Source organism: Sapajus apella, unplaced genomic scaffold (assembly GCF_009761245.1).
Source record: "Sapajus apella isolate SASKATOON/1434 unplaced genomic scaffold, GSC_monkey_1.0 scaffold3, whole genome shotgun sequence".
NCBI lineage: Eukaryota > Metazoa > Chordata > Mammalia > Primates > Cebidae > Sapajus > Sapajus apella.
The window spans coordinates 32613245-32629671 of NW_022436943.1; the positions used below are offsets into that span (position 1 = coordinate 32613245).

General features: G+C 34.7%; 1 protein-coding gene across 5 annotated transcripts in view; it reads left to right on the plus strand.

Annotated features, from left to right (window-relative positions):
* EMC2 (ER membrane protein complex subunit 2) overlaps positions 1 to 16427 on the plus strand; it is a 126546-nt gene that overhangs the window by 14286 nt on the left and 95833 nt on the right. For 4 of the 5 annotated variants that reach the window (XR_004260912.1, XM_032251870.1, XM_032251839.1 and 1 more), the window contains 4 exons: positions 8739 to 8852; positions 9328 to 9392; positions 11733 to 11833; positions 14475 to 14532. Coding sequence is in view for 4 of the 5 variants with exons in the window: in XM_032251870.1 (XP_032107761.1) it covers positions 8739 to 8852; positions 9328 to 9392; positions 11733 to 11833; positions 14475 to 14532 (338 nt within the window). In the remaining variant the exon portion in view is untranslated. The remainder of the gene's footprint in view (positions 1 to 8738; positions 8853 to 9327; positions 9393 to 11732; positions 11834 to 14474; positions 14533 to 16427) is intronic. The other variant, XM_032251847.1, reaches the window with a different exon arrangement.

A 16427-nucleotide genomic window follows, 5' to 3' on the forward strand; every position in this document is an offset into this window, starting at 1 on the left:
CTTCCTCCATCCACAAGGTTGTGATTTGAATGAGTCTGAGACCCAAAGTTGTAGATCTAAAGATAACATGCATTTTTTGTAAAAATAAATTTGCTGAACTATGGATAAAAATCTGTATTACATAAAACCATCTAGGGTTTACATAGTAAACCCAACAACTTTATAATGCTACGTTTTCTTAATGCTATTTAGCTAACCTCAGTTTAAGAATATTTTAGTCACGTATTTATCATTGGATTTGAATGAAATAGCACCTTTTTTTTTTCTGATTTTTGTTTCCCAAGTGAATGAAATTTTTTTTCATCATTTGTCTTATATTTGTGATTGAGTGATAGCCTTATGTTCTTTTACCATTATTTAGTGTTTAAAACTTTATGCAAGCTATGAAATATGAGTTAATTAATGGGGTAAAGCTTAGAGTTATTTGAGGCTTTTTGTGTGTTTTTAAGCTCCCATTGTCTGAAAGGATGTTTTGGAAATGCAACTTTATTTCTTGGGATCTTCATGTCAAGAAATATGTTCAAGAACTATGTGTTATATCCTCATGGTGTTTTTATTGACCTTCATAATTCAAAATATTACACAGTAACAATTTTTGATAGATTTGAGATCATTTCTGGTAAATATAAGCTTTGTATTTTTAAAGTTTTTATTAATGTTTTTTACCAGAATTTTAAGGAAAATGTATTGATATTCAACCTAAATAATTTTGGTATTCTTTCAGTGTTTTATTTGGTAAAAGTTGAAGATTTTCTGTCTATATTTTAAAATAATTTTTCTCCCTTCTTTCTCTTTTTTAGAGTATCTTTTTATTGTAAAATAAAATGAAAAGAGAAAACTACACAAAACAAATTTAAATATTAATTATTTATTACAAAGGGAACATGTATCTGAAACCACCACCCAGGTCAAGAAATAGAGTTTTACTATCCCCTTCATTCTTCCGGGTGTCCCACTCCAAGCATAACTCCTTCTCTTTTCACATCAGTAGCCATTATCCTGACTTTCCTAGTAATCACCTCCTTGTATAGTAAAATAGTTGTATTATCCAAGTGTGTGTTTCTAGACACAATACTTTAGTGTTGCCAATTTTTTAAATGTTTGAGACATCTCTTAACTGTTTTTTGATTTATGAATTCCCATTCTGGCTGTCTCTTCAAAAATACCATATCTGTTAAAGGAAATTGGGCTGTTTCAACTGCAGAATTCGCCACTGTCTGGATTGTCCTGATTGCATATTCATATGTTCCTCCATCTTCTGTATTTCTTGCATATTGGCAGCTGGATTCAGAGACTGGATCAGTTTTAGATTTTATTAGTATCTTTTTGTCAAGACTGCAGTATCTTTTTGTCAAGTACATAATATCTTGGTGTCTTTCTTTTATAGCAGTAATATTAGCAGCTATTGATGCTTACTGCCTATTGTAATCCATTGAGTTTGCAAAATCGTAAAATTCTAACTATATGTATTCTTTTTCATTTGTCAGTTGGACTACTAATATAAAAAGAGTTGTACTCCCACTCGTTATTGGGTTACATAGTGGTACATGTGGGAAAGGCAGCATAAATGCTTTTTATCCATTTTCAAAATAGTGAATTGGTTTTCTGGTGTTCTCTAATGGTAAACAATTTTACTTTTCATTGTGAACTCATGGATTTAACTTTATTTGATGAGTTTGCAGGCATTGTATTACTGCTACTATCATTACTTTTAAATTGTTCCTTCTTGATCCATATGAGCTCTTCAGGTGGGCTCCTGAGTGTTTTTGACCTGACCCTAGCAGTTGTCTGTGCCATCTGGTATAACCAGATGTTCCAAGATGATTATACATTTTTTGCCCCATGCTTGACATCAGTGATTTCTCTAAGAAGTCAAGATTTCTTTTAGTGAGAAATTGTATTTCAGTACCACAGTCTGGTTGTTGTGTATGCTCATTACTAATAGACTGGTCATAGCTAGGAAATGTGTGTGTATGATGTATGTGTGTATATGTATGTGTGTGGAGTATATGTGTGTATTCAAAAGCAAAATACTTTTCATATTGATACTTCAAATTCAAGATTACAGAATATTTCCTCGAGTTCTTTTTCTTTTACATTTGTGTCTCTTTTCTTCCATATGAGACCTTGTTCTCCAGGGCACAGAGGATGACAGAACTAGAATATTCTGTAATTTACTTGTTTGTTTTATTACAACTACAGCGGTCTTAGAGAAAAGTACTCATATTATCACTAATATTATTACTGAAAACATTAAAAAATTTTTTTTGCATTTTTTTTAAATTTTGTTTGTGCTGCTATAACAAAATAACTGAGTCTGGGGGATGTATAAAGAACATAAATTAATTCCTGCCCGTATTAAGACACTGGCAGGTTTGATGTCTGGCAAGAACCCTGTGTCTGCCTTCAAGATGGTACCTTGAATGCTGTGTCCTCACATGGCAGGAGGGACAAAAGCACAAAAGTGAGGGGGGAGACCTCATGCCTTCAATCCTTTTTTAAGAGCACTACTCTTATTGATAAGTGTGGAATCCTCATGGCCTAATCACCTCCTAAATGCTCTACCTTATTAACACTGTCACACTGGGGATTAAGTTTCAACATAAATTTTGGAGGGGATGAAAACATTCAAACCTTAGCATTTGGTCCCCTGGCCACCCTGAAATGTATGTCTTTATCACAGAATATATTTATTTCATCCCAATAGCCTCAAAAATGTTAATTCATGACAGCATTATCCTTAAAGTCTGAGTTCAAAGTTTCAACTAAAAATTGTTTAAGTCAGAAATGGATGAGGCTCAAGGTCCAATTTATTCTGAGACAAATTCCTTTGCAGCTGTGAGCCTGTATGGACTTCAAAAAGTTATGTGCTTCAAATAAAGTGCTGGGACAAGCAAAGCATAGACATTTCCTTTCCAAAAGGGAGAAGAAAGGAAGAAGGGAGTAACAGGTCCTGAGAACAAAATCCAACAAAGCAAACAATTACATTTTAAGGCTTGAGAATAATCTTCTTTGATTCTGTGCCCAACCTCTGGACACACTGGGGTGGCTCTTGGATCCCCAAGCTCCAGTGGACCCCACTTTCCCCAGCTTTGCCCAGCACAATGCTGCAGCTCTCAGGGATTGGAATCCAGTGCCAGTGGTTCTCCCAGGCTGGAATTCCACATAGATTGTGCTCTATAGTTCTGAAGTCTCAGTGGTGGTCCTGCCCTCATGGCTGTACTTGGCATTATTTAGTGGGGGCTCTCTACCGTGGCCATAATCCCCCAACTCCAGCCACTGGGTATTGCCCTAGTGGGGGCTTTCTGAGGCAGCCTTTCCCCTGTGACAGTTTCTCTGCCTGGGCCCTGAGGCTCTCTTAGGTATCCCTTGAAATATAGATGGAGGTGGCAATGCCTGTTTGCATGCTGCTGATAACAAGACATACCTAAGACTGGACAATTTACAAAAGAAAGAGGTTTAATGGACAGAGTTCCACATGGCTGGTGAGGCCTCACAATCATGGCAGAAGGCAAGGAGGAGCAAGTCACGTCTTTCATGGATGGCAACAGGCAAAGAAAGCACTTATGTAGGGAAATTCCCATTTTTAAAACCATCAGATCTTGTGAGACTCATACACTATCATGAGAACAGTGCCCCCATAATTCAGCCACCTCCCACTGTGTTCCTCCCATGACACATGAGAACTGTGGGGGTTAACAAGATGAGATTTGGGTGGGGACACAGCCAAACCATATCACCTTTATTTCTCTTGCACTGAGGGGGCAGCACCAAGGTTTCCCACCTGTGAGTTCTGGAGCAGCTGCCCAGACTGCAATCTGGGCCAGCATGAACCACAGCTGTGGCAGCTGAGGAACAGTATGCCAGAATGTGGGGAGAAAAACTTTGAGGTGGCCCTGCGGTGAGCCCTGAGGCCCCATGAAGGCTCTGGGCCTCTCCTTTGAAACCTCTCAAGGTCTTGGCACTTTAAGCTTATGATGGAAGTGCTAGCCTCACAGATCTCTAAATTATCTTCAGAATCGTTCTTTTATTATTGTCTAGATAAATAACACCTGGCTTCCATCAGTCCCTATTAATCTTATCAAACATTTGCTTGACCAAATTCTTGGTGTTTTCTCCCAAACATGCCTTTTAACTCTTTACATTTTGGCCAGGTTGAGAATTTTACAAATCTTTAAGTTCAGCTTCATTTTTTATTTTAAATTCTTTGTTTTTTGCTTTGCCTGTTATAAGCAGTCAAGAGAAACCCTTAACACTTTGCTTAGAGATTTCTTCCACCAAATATCCTAGTTCAGGGGTCCCTAACCCCCAGACGAGAGACTGATACCAGTCTCAATTGCGGTTCCCTATTGCTCGTGATACTGCTTGAGCTCCACCTCCTGTCGCATTAGCTGTGGCATTAGATTCTCATAGGAACGCGGACCCTACTGTGAACTGTGCATGTGAGAGATATAGGTTGCATACTCCTTATGAGAATCTAATGCCTGATGATCTGTTGTTACCCCTAGATGGGACTATCTAGTTGCAGGAAAACAAATTCAAGGCTCCCACTGATTCTACAGTATGTTGAGTTGTATAATTATTTCATTATATATAATAACATAGTAATCAAAATAAAGTACACAATAAATGTAATGCCGTTGAATCATCCTGAAACACCCCTCCCCCCACCCTTAGTCTGTGGAAAAACTGTTTTCCACAAAACTGGTCCCTGGTGCCGAAAAGGTTGGGGACCCCCATCCTAGTTCATTGCTCTTAATTCTGCCATCCACAAGGTACTAGGACATGGACACAATTCATTGAAGTTCTTTGCCAATTGGTAACAAGAATGGCCTTTCCTCCCAGTTTCCAATAAGATACTCCTCATTTCTGTCCAAGACCTCTTCACAATAAACTTTATTGTCCATGTTCTACCAGCATTCTGACCACTTCAGTAATCTCTAAGATTTAGGCTCTATCTATAGCTCTCTTCTTTTTTGCCCTCATCAGAATAGCCCTTTATGATCTAGCCTCTAGGTCTTATCTAGTTCTATTAATAAAACTGTTTCCACAATTTTAGATACTTGTATAGCAGAATTCCATTTCCTGGTTCCAGTTTCAGTTTTAGTTTGTTTGTGCTGCTATTAACAAAACATCTGAGACTGGATAATGTATAGAGAACAGACATTTTATTTCTCAACAGTCTGGAGGCTGGAAGTCGAAGATCAAGGTGCTGGCAGGTTCCATGACTGTTAAGGATTCAGTCTCTGCTTCCAAGATGGCGCTGTGAATACTGTGTCATCATCGTGTGGTGAAAAGGAAGGAAGAGTAAAAATTGGAGCCAAACTCACTTTTTTAATCTGTACTATAAGAGTGCTAATCCCATTCATGAGAGTGGAGCCCTCATGGCCTAATCACCCACTAAAGGCATCACTTATTAATACTGTTGCACTGGGGGTTAAGTTTCAATGTGAATTTTGGAGAGGACACAAACATTCAAACCATAGCAGCTCTGATTCTATCATCTAGTTCTTTATATAGTTGTTTTGTATCTGCATTGTCAGAGCATAAACCATAAGCTCTCTCCTGCTTAACCATTATCTATTGTTAGTTTTACAGATAACTGTGTGACTTATGATCACCGCAAGTCCTTATGTTGATGTCTTTCTAGTTATTTGATTATTTGAAACCTGTTCTGTGGTAGATTCCTCAGGAAGAGTACATGGTACAATATTCTTTAACATTCTTGCATGTTCAAAATTTGTGTACTTTATACTTGGAACTAAATTTTGCTGGGTAGGAAATCTTTGCTAATACTTTCTTTTGTTAAATATCTTAACTATGTGAATCCATTTTCTTTTGGCATAAAACATTGCTGTGGAAAATTTTAATGCTCATTTATATTTCTTTCCCTTGTAATTCAAGTCCTCCTCTTGCTTAAGGGATTGTTTTCCCTCTTTAAAATTTAAAGGAACATTTTACTAGCATGTTCCTTGGTTTTGGTCTTTCAACGTTAATATTCTAAGGTACGTGGGATGTCCTTTCAATGTATACATTCAAATCTTTTTCTATATCAAAATTTTCTTGAATTATGGTTTTTAGTATTCTGTGTATTTGCTGGATTTTCTTCAGGGACTCCTTTTATCTGCATTTTGGATATTCTTTGCCTATCTTCATATTTGCCATATTTGATATCCTTATTCATCTTTTTATTTCTTCTACATTTAACTTTTTCCTTTTTTATTCTTCGTTTATTTGCACTTCTGTTCCTTCTAATTTAGTTTTAATTTTTGAAATTACTTTATTTCTGATACTGAGTTCTTTTGCATCATTTCTGAGATCTTCTAATTCAGATTTATGTTGTCATTTTATGTCCTGTATCCTTTTCTAATGTCTTTTAGCTCATATTGAAATAATATACAGCTTTGTACAGTCAGTTTTGAGAATTCACAGAAAGAAGCTCAACTGTTCCAGCCCATTTAGTCTTTTTTACCACTGGCTGCTTGCACTCACCTGGGATTGGAGAGAGCAGACCCTTCCTTGTTTTAGATGCTCTTCATATCTTGGCTTATGGTGCTTTCTAGTGAATGCTTATTGGCACTTTGGGGTTCTCTATTGCTGAATCCATCAGATATTACTTAATTGCTTTGTTTAGTTTTTTTTTCCACATAGGTGATGCTACCATGCAGAACTTGTAGCTACCGACTGTGCTGTTATTTTTAGATCTTTCCAGCGTCTCTCCCAACTCTTTTTTAAAAAGGAAATAAAATAGTTCACACTTATTTTTTGCACCTAATTTCCTGTCATTCTCTATTACAAATTGCTTGATTCATGTATTTCGCTTAGACCATTTAATTTACATAGGGTGAACTATTGGTTACCGAGTCCTCACTATGTACCAGACATGCTGAGAATTTTATATGTGTTTTATATAATCCTAACCGCTCATCCCTTAGCGTAAGGTAGTAGTATGTCTATTCATAGGTATTAGAAACTAAGTACAGATTCAGTAAGCTATGTAAGGTCATGTAAAAAATGGAGGTTAAGTTTAAACCAAGTGTATCAACTCCATGTTTTTTCCAGTAGACTGTACATCCTCCATGACCAGTAATATTGTTTGGCTCTGTGTCCCTACCCAAATCTCATCTTGTAGCACCCATAATTCCTGTGTGTTGTCTGGGATGCCCACTGCGAGATGATTGAATCATGGGGCCAGGTCTTTCCTATGCTGTTTTCATGATAGTGAATGGGTCTCACAAGATCTACTAGTTTTAAAAATAGGAGTTTCTCAGCACAAGCTCTCTTTCTTTGCCTGCTGCCATCCACTTAAGTTGCGACTTGCTCCTTCTTGCCTTCCACCATCATTGTGAGGCCTCCCCAGCCATGTGGAACTGTGAGTGCAGTTAAACCTCTTTCTTTTGTTGATTGCCCAGTCTCCAGTATGTCTTTATCAGCAGCACGAATATGGACTGATACAATCAATTTATTTTCTTTGAACTGCTTACTCCTTTCCAGTTTATCTTCTGGGGAGTTTGGTTTTGTTTTTGTTTCAAATTTATTTATTTTAAAAATTGACATATAAACAACATGCCAGTGTGTTTTTCTTTTATATGACAATGGTTTTCCTATCAGACAGCTCTGATCGTGTTGCTTTTTTTTTTTTTTTTGCTTAGCAATTTTTAGTTGTTCTCCTGTACCTTTAAAAAAAAACTTAAAAGTTTTTTAGCATGAAATAAAAGTCATCTAAGGAACTCGCTCTTTTTACTTCCTGTACACTCATTTCTTGATCCCAAGGTATTTATTTAATTCTGAATTACCAGTAGTTCTTTCTGTATAGAATAAATTACTTTCTTATTTGCCTGCTGAACTTCTTTTCAACCTTTAAGAGATGGGAGTCTTGCTCTGTTGCTCAGACGGGGGTGCAATGGCACAGTTATAGCTCACTGCAGCCTCAGCTTCCCAGGTTCAAGTGATCCTCTCACATCAGCCTCCCGAGTAGCTGGGACCAAAGGCAGGTGCCACCATGCCTCTTTTTTTTTCTGTTGTTGTTGTTGTTGTTGTTGTTGAGATGGAGTCTTGCTTTGTCGCTGAGGCTGGAGTGCAGTGGCATAATCTTGGCTCACTGTAACCTCCGCCTTCCAGTTTCTTTATTTTTTCTTTTTTTTATTACTTTTAAGATGGGGTTTCACCATGTTGGTCAGGCTGGTCTTGAACTCCCAACCTCAGTTGATCCGCCCGCCTTGGCCTCCAAAGTGCTTGGATTACAGGCGTGAGCCACCACACCTGGCCGCCTCCCAGTTTCAAGCGATTCTCCTGCCTAGGTCTCCTGAGTAGCTGGGATTACAGGTGTGAGCCACCACAGCTGGCTAATTTTTGTTAATTTAGTAGAGACAGGGTTTTGCCATGTTGGCTAGGCTGGTCTTGAACTACTGGATCAAGTGATTCTCCTGCCTTGGGCTCCGAAAGTCCTGGGGTTACAGACACAAGCCACCGTGCCTGTGCCTGGCCCATTCATCACTTCTAAAGATAGTCGTAATACCAGTCAGAATGGTATTTTGGTTTTCTAAAGGATCCGTTGCTCTTGTTCAATTAATGTTTTACTTTATCAACTTTGAGATACCATAGACATCTACATGATTGTGAGTTTATTTTCCTTACCTAAAATGTTGATTTTGTCTTGTCAATTTTTTGACATCTATTGTATATATATGTTTGTATGTATATACATACACACTTAAATGTCATGTAATTTTTTTCAGAAATGCGAGATAAAATGAGAAAATGGAGAGAAGAAAACTCACGAAATAGTGAGCAAATTGTGGAAGTTGGAGAAGAATTAATTAATGAATATGCTTCTAAGCTTGGAGATGATAGTAAGTTCTTTTATGCAGGTTCAGTACATGTCTCATTTATGGACTGTTTTAACTTCTTTCATTTATGATTTTTATAGTTGTTGTATTAATCTTCTCTGTGACTTCTTGTCCCAAGAATTTTAATGATAGTTTATTTTGAGAAGAATTTATAATTGCCTGGTAGTAATAAAGCTATGGCATTTTGTTTTAAAGCTCACAGGGCTGCCAGATGTCTAGGCAAAATGTATTGTGTAAGGACTCTTTTAAAACAGTAAATGTATTAAATAGTTGGAGATTTTAACATTATATTAACATATTTACACTGTTGAAACATATAAGAATGTGTTCTTAGTTTCAGAGATAATACAGTAAATCAATTTTCAGTTCTAAGTAATAATTCTCTGGAAATATCAGAAACTAGAATTCGTTAATTTCAATTTGGGTTATGTTTTTAAATATTAAATTCAGATTTTTTCCCCTCCCCGTGTATATCTAGTTTGGATCATATATGAACAGGTGATGATTGCTGCACTAGACTATGGTCGGGATGACTTGGCATTGGTAGGTATTTAAATGAAATATATATTTAATCTGCTTCATGAATTGTATACTGTAGTTAAGACTTAATGTATGGCTTATACTGAATGCTTTCTATAGCTGGTTTTGAGTGCTGCTCTGAACAGTAAATGGAACTAACTAGATATTTTAGGACAAAGTATCTTAAATCTTTTGAATAGTTCTGAGAAGTAGGTATCTGCTATCCCAGTTTTCCTGGAAAGATTTAGTCGCTGAAATTTATCTCCTTAGTAGGTGACTTATTCTGTTTTATAGAGTTTAAAATAAAAAGCGAAGTTTGAAACAATTTTCTCTTTTGGCTTATTGAATGACTTTCATAGGCTATAATGTTCAATATTGTTACACAATATTATAAACATATCTTACATAAGAAAATTCTGACATATAGAATATAACTTAAAATACTAATAATGTTTGGCCAGATGCAGTGGCTCACATCTGTCTGTAATGCCAGCACTGTGGAAGACTGAGGGAGGTGGACCACCTGAGGTCAGGAGTTTGAGACCAGCCTGGCCAGCATGGTGAAATCCCATCTGTACTAAAAATAAAAAAAAATTAGCTAGGTATGGTGTATCGTGCCTGTAGACCCAGCTACTCAGGGGGCTGAGGCAGGAGAATCGCTTGAACCTGGGAGGCAGAAGTTGCAATGAGCTGAGATTGTGCCATTGCACACCAGCCTGACCAGCAGAGCAAAACTCCATCTCCAAAAAAAATAAAAAAACAAATACTAATACTGCTTTTAAAATAACACTATAATGATACCTGTATTTTTGGACTCGTGTGAGGCATGAAGCTAAATGCTTTACATCATGCTTTTATTGAGCCCTCATAATTATTTCATGATTTGTGTTTGATGTTATTATTCATTTTATAAATCAGGAAGCAGAGGTGTCTATGCTGTTGTTCTTATCATCTTGAATTCTTAAGTACCACTTCATGTTGCCTCCATATTTAAACTGAAAGGAAATATACAAAAACAAAAAATAGAAATACCTGAAAAAAATTCACATCTGAATTAGTATTGTCCTTTTCAAGGTTGGGTTGGCTGTACATGTAATTCCAGAGGAGCTGTTAGTGGTGAAAACATTCCACAAAACCTTTGTTGGATTATCTTCAGAACCTATGAGCCATAGTCTTTTGAATATCCATAGAGGTGGCAGTTTTACATCTTGAGAGAAGTTTTTATTTATTTATTTATTTAAATAGCCAAATACCACTTGATAAAGTAGGAGGTCAGATTAGATAATACTATTGAATATCCATAGAGGTGGCAGTTTTACATCTTGAGAGAAGTTTTTATTTATTTATTTTTTTTAAATAGCCAAATACCACTTGATAAAGTAGGAGGTCAGATTAGATAATACTATTGATTAATAAAGCAGGATATCCTATTAAGCGGTAACTTTTTAATGGTTAAGATTATTTATACAGTTAGCTTGCTTTACTGACCTAGTAATATGATTTTGCTTGATGTCAAATAAATGAACATATCTTCACTTTTGACTAACTTGAATATTTTTCTTAGTGTGGCAAATTTCAGCCACAAACTTTGAAGTTATATTTCAAAATCATATTAAAACTTATTTTATTACCAGTTAATAGTTTCATCAGTAGTTAATGGCATTGTTTTGGTCACTGATGCATTAGGATGCTTCAGTGGACCATTTATATAATCTTTAACATTTCTAGGACTTCGAGAACTTAGAATCCTTCATATGTTGCTGAGAACATAGATAATAAATATTTGATTATTTACTTAGTCAAGTTGATGAGTCAATTATAGATACTTGTTCAAAGAAATTGGTATTCCATTAATTTAATATCTGTATTTTCTGATCCCAAATCAGGATACGTTGATTGAAAGGATGATTGATTAATAAAAAATTTCAACAGGGCAAAATTAAACAGTGTTAATATTATTTGCTAGGAACTTGAGATGACTACTAAAAAACTTAGTTTTTACCAGAAGAATGCTTCTGCTGTAATTATGAAGAAAACACTAAGTGCTGTTGTCATTTAAGCAGGGGCCCAACATTTCATAGAAGTAGTTTTTAAGGAGGAATAATGTGATAGTAGTACATGAAGAATTATTAGTGGATATCATAATCAGCTCATTTTCCTGGTTAAGAGCATGATTGGTTTCTGAGAACTGATTGTTGCCTTCACTGTAATGTCATAGATCTTTCAATCCATTATTTTTTTACTGATTAATTTCACTTCATGTTATTAGAGGAGGCTAAGGAAATTATTCAGGAAAATACATTGAAGACTACATACGCCATTCTTTATTGCCTTTTTAATATATATAATGTAATTATTACTCAACTCTTATTTTTTCAGTTTTGTCTTCAAGAGCTAAGAAGACAGTTCCCTGGCAGTCACAGAGTCAAGCGATTAACAGGCATGAGATTTGAAGCCATGGAAAGGTAACCAAATCTTGTCAACAGTGTGATCCTATTAAAACTGGCAGGCATGGAGCCTGTTAATCACGGTAGTGTTAATTTTTTTTTAATTTCAGACACTAGAGTGTGTGAAGTACTGTCTCATTGTGGCTTTAATTTACATTTTTTGAAGATTGATGAGGTTAAAAACCTGGTCCTGTCTGCTTAGATATTCAAATAACTTCTTTCTGAAATATCTTCTTTACCCATTTATAAAATTGGGTTGTTTCACCTTTTTTACTGTTGATTTGTAGGAGTTCTTTATATATTCTGGATAAAAACTTTGTCAGATATATGTGCTGTGAATATTTCTCCCTGTTTTCTTGCTTCAATATTTTATTTTGTAAATGATGCCTTGTGAAGTAGAGAAGTTTTTAATTCTGATGAAATTCAGTTTATCTTTTTTTTTAATGGTTAGTGATTTTTGTGTCCTGTTCAATAATTCTTTTCCTACTTCAGTGTCTCAACAATATTCGGTAGTGTCTTCTAGACGTAGGAACATTTTAAATTTATGATTATTTTTAATTCATAAGAGTGCTTTCAGAGTATTTTTCTTTTTGCCATCTGCTTTTTAAAATTTTATTTTCAGTACTTCTAGATAATTGATTGTGCTGTACAGTTCAACTGTGTCCTTATATTTTGCCTATTAGGTCTATTAATTACTAATAAAGGAATATGGAAGTCTCCAACTTTAATAGCGGATTCATCTATTTCTTCTTGCAGTTCTATTAGTTTTTGCCTCACGTATTTTGATGTTCTGTTGTTAAGGATTTTTGTGTTTTTCATGAGTATGAGCGCTTTATATTATGTAATGCCCCTCTTTATCCCTCCTAATTTTTCTTGCTCTGAAGTCAGCTTAAATGTAGCTCCTGAGCTTTCTTTTGATTAGTATTAGGGCATATCTTTCTCCTTCCCTTTACTTTTATTCTATTATAACTTTGTATTTAGAGGGTTTTGTGTAGACAGCATTTAGTTGGGTCATGTTTGTAAATCCACTTTGATAGTCTCTGTCTTTTTATTGGTATACTTAAACTATTTACATTTAAAGTTATTAATATAGTTGCTTTAATATCTGCCATATTCATAACAATTTTCTATTAATTGTTCTTGTTATTTTTTTCTTTTGTCATTTCTGTTTTCTGCCTTCTCTGATTTAATTGAGAATTTATACGATTTCATTTTTTCTGTCTCTCAATATATCAGTTATACTTCTTTTTAAATTTTTAAATAGCTGTCTGAGAGATTGCAATATATATTTACAACTATCCAAGTCAGCTTTCAAGCAATACTATACTGATTGACAGGCAAATACCTTACAACAGAGTATTTTTAATTCCTCTTTTTTGTCATTTGTAACACTGCTTTCATTCATTTCACTTATTCATAAACCATAATTACCAAATACATTGTTGCTGTTACTATTTTGAACAAACTGTTATCAGATCAATAAGAATTAGAAAAATAAAAATTTTATTTTACCTTTATTCATTTTCTAATGCTCTTCCTTCCTTTATATAGATCAAAGGTTCTGACCAATATCATTTTCCTTTTATCTGAAGAGCAGCTTTTAACGTTTCTTGCAGGGCAGGTCTGCTAACAGCAAATTGCTTTAATTTTTGTTTGTCTGGAGTATATTTCTCTGTCACATAAATATTTCCCTACTCTTTTCTTGTTTGCATGGTTTCTGAAGAGAAGTCTGATATAATTCTTATCCTTGTACCTGTATAAGTAATGTGTTTTTTTCTTCTGGCATCTTTTAAAATTTTCTCTTTGTTTTTGATTTTCTGTAGTTTGAATATGTTATACATAAGTATAGATTTTTTGGTATTTATTCTGCTTGATGTTCTTAGAGCTTACTTGATCTGTAGTTTTGTGTGTCTATTACAAGTTTAGGAAAAATTTTAACCATTAATACTTCAAACGTTTCCAATATTTCTTTTTTCCTTCTAGTATTCCCATTACATATATGTTACATCTTTTGTAATTGTACACACTTCTTGGATATTGTGTTCTATTATTTAGTTGGTTTTCTCTTCTTATTTCAGTTTTGAAAATTTTTATTGACAATTCTTCAGTCTCCTGACTCTTTTGGGTTATGTCCAGTCTACTAATAAGCCCAAGCCCATCAAAGGCATTCATCATTTCTTTTACATTGTTTTAATTTCCAGTATTTTATTTTGATTTCTTTTTTAGAGTTTCCATCTCTCTGTTTACGTTACCCACCTGTTTTTACATCTTGTTTATTTTTCCATGAAAATACATAACCATCTTTTAAATTCCTAGCCTGTTTATGACAATACTTCTGCTATGTCTGCATCTAGTTCTGATGCTTGTTCTGTCTCTTCAGCTTGTATGACTGGTTTTTACTTTTGTACTTTGGATAAATTGAATTAATTTTTTTTTTAAGGAAATTTTCTGTAAGTACTATATATATGATTTGCTTTACTTAACAAAGTAAGACTATAGTAAACATTTAGTGTTCTATGAAGATGGGAAGACTTCAATAACAATTATAAATGCATTTAAATTAAAAGATTAAAGCCACTTTAATTTTTTTCTGTATTTATTATTCGTCACCATATTTTTAAGGTAATAATTGTAGGTGTTTCTTTTTCTTTTTAAATAGATATGATGATGCTATACAGCTATATGATAGGATTTTACAAGAAGATCCAACTAACACTGTAAGTTGGCAGATTGTCTTGAAAAAAATCTAAAGTTTAATTTAAAAGATAAAATTAATTCTTTGAGGAAATAATGGAAAGATACATAAGGAACCTGGTTTTATATTTTTAATTTTTTATTAAAATATTTTTGTTTTAAATTTTAAATAGTTCACGATGGGCCACATTTTATTTAAAATAGATTTAAGACTCTCCAATAAAATTTGACTTCTGTAAGATATCTTATTAGAAAAGTGGGCTAGTTAAGATTTGGAAAGAGTAGACTTATGTGTTTGCATAAAATATTTTGAAGTTTATGAAAAACTAAATTGTTTAGTTTGTGCAGTTACTTTTTAATTGTTTTAATGTAAAATAAAAGAAGCCATTTCAGTAATTAGTATATGGAATTAATGAAGGCATTTTGTTTTGTTTTTGCTTTTTTCTGCCTTATACATGAGTAAGAAGAAATATATACCCCTTTAATTTACCATAATTTTGAAAAAGTATTTTAGTTTATTGGAGAGAATATTTGTTCTAAAGATACCTATATAGCAGTATATTTGTTTGAAAAATACCCTGGTGAATTCTGTTTTTAATGCTGGGAGCACTGTGGTTTATTGCCATAATAGCTTCCCTCAGACTTAACCTTTCAACTAAAAAGTTACAGAGAGACTTTAGTCATTTTAGTGTTTCCTGGTGAGCCACATTTTATTTTAAATAGATTTAAGACTCTCCAATAAAATTTGACTTCTAGAAGATATCTTATTAGAAAAGGGGGCTAGCATTAGTCATTTTAATGTTTTGTGTCAATATTTCCTTGCACACATATGCCTGCTAAATTAAATATTTCTAAATTTTTTTTTTTTTCTTTTTTTTGAGACGGAATTTCGCTCTCATTACCCCAGGCTGGAGTGCAGTGGCATGATCTTGGCTCACCGCAGCCTCTGCCTCCTGGGTTCAGGCAATTCTCCTGCCTCAGCCTCCTGAGTAGCTGGGATTACAGGCATGTGCCATCATGCCCAGCTGAATTTTTGTATTTTTAGTAGAGACAGGGTTTCACCATGTTGACCAGGATGGTCTCGATCTCTTGACCTCGTGATCCACCCACCTCGGCCTCCCAAAGTGCTGGGATTACAGGCGTGAGCCACCGCGCCCAGCCTCTAAATTTTTTAAACAAAAACCAGGTTGAGTTTTTTTTTTTTCTTTTATAGAGGAATAAATTGTTCTATTAACACAATAAAGATACATGAAGTTTTTCTATTACTTGGCAAGTATTTCTTTTAAAATAGACATTTTAAAAATCTTACATAATATCTGACTGTAGATTTTAAGATGTAAAATGCTTGGTAATTGAACAACAGTAACTTGATGTCTGTAGTTCCTAGAGCATATTTATCTCAGGCATTGATCATAATTGATATTCTGTAGTAATACTTAGGTATTATAGTAGTTGGTATGTTCCTTAAATGATAGTTGCTTACTTTTAATCTTTTCCCACCCCAGGGAGATTTTCTGTGAAAACTTCCTAGAGGGGTGTGTGTGTGTGTGTGTGTGTGTGTGTGTGTGTGTGTATTAGTATTAGTCTGTTTTCATGTTGCTGATAAAGACATACCTGAGACTGGGCAATTTACAAAAGAAAAGTGTTTATTTGACTTACAGTTGCACATGGCTGGGAAGACCTCACAATCACAGCAAAAGGCAAGGAGGAACAAGTCACATCTTCTGCGGATGGCAGCAGGCAAAGGAAGCTTGTACAGGGAAACTCCCATTTTTAAAACCATCAGCTTTCATGGAACTCACTCACTATCACAAGAACAGTATAGGAAAAACTCAACCCCATAATTCAGTCACCTCTCACTGGGTTCCTCCCACAACATGTGCAAACTGTGGAGTTACAATTCAAGATGAGATTTGGG